The 5,255-nt window shown below is 34.3% G+C and overlaps 1 protein-coding gene across 1 annotated transcript; it reads left to right on the top strand.

The window, feature by feature from the left end:
• Positions 501–2,864, top strand: LOC109339430 (root phototropism protein 2-like). The gene is made up of 4 exons (XM_019576871.1): positions 501–696; positions 804–873; positions 975–2,099; positions 2,269–2,864. The coding sequence occupies exons 1-4, from the start codon at positions 641–643 to the stop codon at positions 2,752–2,754; spliced, it is 1,737 nt and encodes a 578-aa protein (XP_019432416.1). The 5' UTR covers positions 501–640; the 3' UTR covers positions 2,755–2,864.

Below are 5,255 nucleotides of genomic sequence, written 5' to 3'. Positions count from 1 at the left end.
CCAACTTTTATTTTATAAAGAGAAATGTTATGTGTTAGTGTTACTACTAAATTCTCTTATACTACAACAAAAAAAATCACATATTTCACTTCTAAATTAATTATTAACAAACACTTTTATGATACATGTTACTTATGATGTAGGAATAACCACACATACTACACATCATTTTCCTTTTATAAACTCCACCAACAACTCAATAATTCAAATCTTTATATTCTGCCTCCTACAACACAAGTACAAGTTGCAAAATAGGAAAAAAATTATAAATAAAATCATGAGTGGTGTTCTTAAAAGAAATTATGAACACCATCATATATGCTCTTGAGACTTTATTTATAACAACAAAAAGAATGGTTAACTTATCTAAGTAATGCATTTTCCTGATACGCAACTAAAAACTGTTAAAATAATATTATTGAAAGAAAATAGCTATACATAACACTGCATTATTTTAACTTAATAGACCCCACACCATGCACCGTGACAGATTCACAACTCATGAAGATTAAATCATAATAATGAAGTGAAACTACAGGATTTCAAAATCCCCTTATAATTATAACAAACTAACACTATATATCTAAGTCACTCTTTCACTCAAACCCAAAAACAAAAAACAACTAGCAATCAGCTCATCATGGCGTCTCCTAATTCCAGCAGACTCTCCCTTGCCATGGAGAGAACCGGACAATGGTAAGCACTCCTGTTTACTCCTCCATTTTCAAAACATGCTCAAATAATTATTCTCTAATATTGTTGTATGATCTTATGAACCTAATTTATCACTTGCATTATTGCAGGGTTTTCTCACAAGATATGCCCAGCGATATTATAGTTAAAGTTGGAGAAGCTAGTTATTCACTCCACAAGGTACCAAAAAATGCATGCCAAATTGTCAATTACTCTATACTTGTTATATCTATGATTAAGTGATGCAAAAAAGGTTAAGTTTAATAATTGATATTGTGCAGTTCATGCTAGTGGCAAAGAGCAACTACATCAGAAAGCTGTTAATTGATTCAGAAGAAAATGAACTCACCAGAATTGATCTCTCTGATATACCTGGTGGCGCAGAAGCTTTCGAGAAAGCAGCAAAGTTCTGCTACAGTGTAAACTTTGAGATCACCGTTCACAATGTTGCTGCACTTCACTGCGTCGCCGTGTTCCTCCAGATGACCGAGGAGCACTGCCATGGCAACCTCGCCGCAAGAACCGAAGACTTCCTCTCTCAGGTGGCGCTGTCCAGCCTCTCCGGCGCTGTCACCGTCCTCAATTCCTGCCGGAAGCTCCTCCACTTCGCTGATGACCTCAACGTCACTAACCGCTGCGTTGAAGCCATAAGCTCTAGCGCTTGCAGCGAGGCCTATTTCCCAAGCAGATCGCCGCCAAACTGGTGGACGGAGGAGCTCACAGTTCTCGACATTGATTCCTTTGGTAAAGTGATCGCTGCCATGAAGAACCGCAACGCCAAGTATCTTACCCTTGCCGGAGCAATGATCACATACACAAAACACTCACTCCGGGAATTAGTCCAGGATCAATCCGGCGGCGGAGGCAGAATCCAACCGCCAGATTTTAGCGATTCCAATTCAAGTTTAAGAATCCAGCAACGTGAGCTTCTGCAATCTATCGTCGCTCTCTTCCCCTCCGAGAAAGCAGCTTTTCCGATCAACTTCCTCTGCTGTCTCCTCCGCTGCGCGATCTACCTCCGCTCATCAAGCAACTGCAAGCGCGAACTAGAGAAGCGAATCTCAGATATCCTGGAACACGTAACCGTGGACGATCTCCTAGTGCTGTCGTTCACTTACGACGGCGAGAGGCTCTTAGATCTGGACAGCGTGCGTAGAATCATCTCCAGTTTCGTAGAGAAAGAAAAGAGCACGTCAGTGTTCAACGCTGGCGGCGGCGACTTCAAGGATAACATTACCAGCACCACGATGCAGCGCGTGGCTAAAACCGTCGACAAGTATCTCGCGGAAATCGCATCATACAACGAACTAGCCATTTCTAAGTTCAACGGCATCGCCATCCTCATTCCCAAACATTCACGTAAAGTCGATGACGATCTTTATCGCGCCGTAGATATCTACCTCAAGGTAAAGGAATAAGGGACAATTTCATTATTAATTATATCAATACCTTAAGCAACTGCATTATGTAGAAATCACACTGAATTGATTAAAAAAATTCAAACAGTAGTGCAATAAAGCAATCGCAGTAAACACTGTAACTAACTTTATGAACGCGCGCGTGTTTTTGAATCAGGTGCATCATAACCTGGACGAGATAGAGAGGGAGAAGGTATGCAGTGTAATGGATCCATTGAAACTTTCTTACGAGGCGCGTGTGCACGCGTCTCAGAACAAGCGGTTGCCAGTGCAGATTGTGCTTCACGCGCTGTACTTCGATCAGCTTCAGCTGAGGAGTGGCGCGGCGGAGGATAAGAAACCGGTGCCAGCGACGACGAGGAATCAGCAGCTTCAGACAGATGTGTCGTTAGTGAGAGAGAATGAAGAGTTGCGTTCAGAGCTTATGAAGATGAAGATGTATGTTTCGGATTTGAAAAAGAAGGGTCACGCAACGACGTCGTTTGAGAAAGAATCTGTGAAGAAGAGTAATTTTTTCTCGTCTATGTCAAAGAAACTTGGAAAGTTGAACCCTTTCAGAAATGGGTCTAAGGACACGTCTAATATTGATGATGATGGTGTTGACTTAACCAAGCCCAGAAGGAGAAGGTTCTCTGTTTCTTAGATTCTTGTTATATTATTTCTGGTTCTGTATAGTTTGATTTGATTATATCACTATGTAAAAATAATCTGTAAGATATTAAAGTATGATTTGTTTTGAGTAGAAGCATCATAGTTCCTTAGTGTTTGCCTTGGTGAAGGTTTTATTTGTGTTTATCTTACTATATTAGCTTTTGGGATTTTATGTTGGGTATGTAAAAGGAAAAAAAATAAAAAAAAAATGATTTGATTCTTGTAAAAATTTTACCATAGTTATTCTAATTAGTAGCAGCAGATTAATATACTGGATACAAAATGTTTTTTTTGTTGGCGGGATACAATGGAATGGGTGGAAATTAAATAGTTGATTGATAATAACCTATAATTGAGGAGGGAATAAAGGAAGTGAAACTTTTAAAGAAATTGAAGTCCTTTTAGTATTGGACCCTCAACTACTTTAGAAATCATTTCCTTCAGTTTATCTCATAATTAATCTTCTTATAATAATTCAAAAACCCTAAGTTGTTTATATTTATATTCAAATGCCAACTTCTAGTGGTATATAGGGGTCGTATAAAGAGCTGTACATTAACAAGCACTAGTATTCTACTATAAATTTTGAAATTATATAATCTAAACTTTTAGATCCAAGTATAAAATATCATAAACAGATTAATGTAAGATCTAGAACTTAATATGTTTTATAATAAAACAAGAGAATGTGAACTGTTCTCACGTATTTGATTATACACAATGATTAGTACGTGACAACCAGATGTATTAATGTACACACCAAATTGGCAAGTAAAAAAGAAAAGGAAATATTCCATTACTAGGACTAAAGACAAACCAAGAATAAAATTAAAGCAAATTTTAAAGCAGTTTAATCTCTTCCATTACTTTCCATTGATTTTTCTTGATGTATAAAGACATGGAAAAGCTCACTTTAGACTAATTTGTAGAGACAGTTTGGATTTTCAATGGAAAGAGAATCCATTTGACATGTATCTGTTTTCATAGTCAATAATGCGAGTGTTACCAAATAAGGAGTGGAATTATGGTCTACTCCTCACTTCATCAATCCCATGATATATCCTCTTTCCTATTTCAAATATACAAGGGAATTTGAGGTGATTAAAATTTAAACAAATTTTAAGTAATCCATTAAATGTTATCTATGAAATATCATTTAGTTCACATTTTATTTTTAAAATATTTATTCTTAAAATAAATTCACGTGACTTTTAAAAGGTTACTTTCACATTCGTGAGATGATATCCTTTTGCCACATGGTTAAAAACATATGTTATTGTACATTTATATAGTCAAGAACACATATTATTCATACATTTACATGGTTAATAACATACATGTTAGCTCATGTATTCATATGGTTAATAACATATATGTTACCGTGTATTCGCATAATCAAACATGTTCAAATACATAAGGAAAATAAGTGACAATGATGTTGAAAACTTCATATTAAAAATGTTACAAAGAAAACACCAACAACAAAAATTGTTATAAACTCCTCTATGATATATTCCAAAAGCCATATACTTGCAATGTTAACACCATTCAAAATCATATAACAAAACTATAAACTTCATATTCACTCTTTCCAAACCAAATTTCATATAATTGATAGGATTATTATGCAATCTAATAAATAACTTTATCAAAATTTAACATGATTTTCACTAAAACAGATAGGCAAAATTGTGATACTAAAATATATAAAAACTCAAACAACTTCTAGGACAGGTGAATAAGTTATTTTCGATTGTGTCAAATAACTCAATAAGTCATTTTTTTAAAATAGATTATGATGTAAATAAGTGATTTTAGTTATATATATGTTTAGCAAAATTATACTTATTCTTTAAACTTGTTTTATATGAGGTATGATTTTAAATTAATTTCAACCCACAAGTTTGATTATGTACCAAGTAATGATGTGGAATGAATTTATTTATTATGTAGTTAGTAGATAGACTATTAATACATCCGAATGATAATTTATATAATAAATTTTACTTTTTATATGAGATCAAGAAATCAAATGAAGTTAACTAACATTCTTTTAAGCATATTAATTATTTTTTTACTTATATATTAGTTGGGAGGAAGTATTTATTTTTCCAATTAACTCAATATTTTAATGATTGACATACACATTATATATTAAGAAAATACTTTAAATATTAATTATAATATTTTATTTATCCTCCTTTATATGATTAGGGTAAATGTAAATGACTTAAGGAATGTAGTGTAAATACTACATTCCTGTAAATACTAACAGTTGTGTATAAAGAACATGATTGTCCCATGCGGTATCTACATTAATGGCAAGTTTCAATTCATTTTGCTGGCTACTACATGCATGTAATTAGGCATCATCAAATTCCTAGACCGGCTCAAATGATGTTGTTGGTGTATGCAGTTAATACCCAAAAAGCCTAAAGAGCTAAAACCCATAAAATTATGTTTAAGGATAGGAGAAAAAGGTCAACACGATGC

This window comes from Lupinus angustifolius, chromosome LG02, assembly GCF_001865875.1.
Source record: "Lupinus angustifolius cultivar Tanjil chromosome LG02, LupAngTanjil_v1.0, whole genome shotgun sequence".
NCBI classification, from domain to species: Eukaryota; Viridiplantae; Streptophyta; class Magnoliopsida; order Fabales; family Fabaceae; genus Lupinus; species Lupinus angustifolius.
This window is presented reverse-complemented; position numbering and strand designations above follow the sequence as displayed.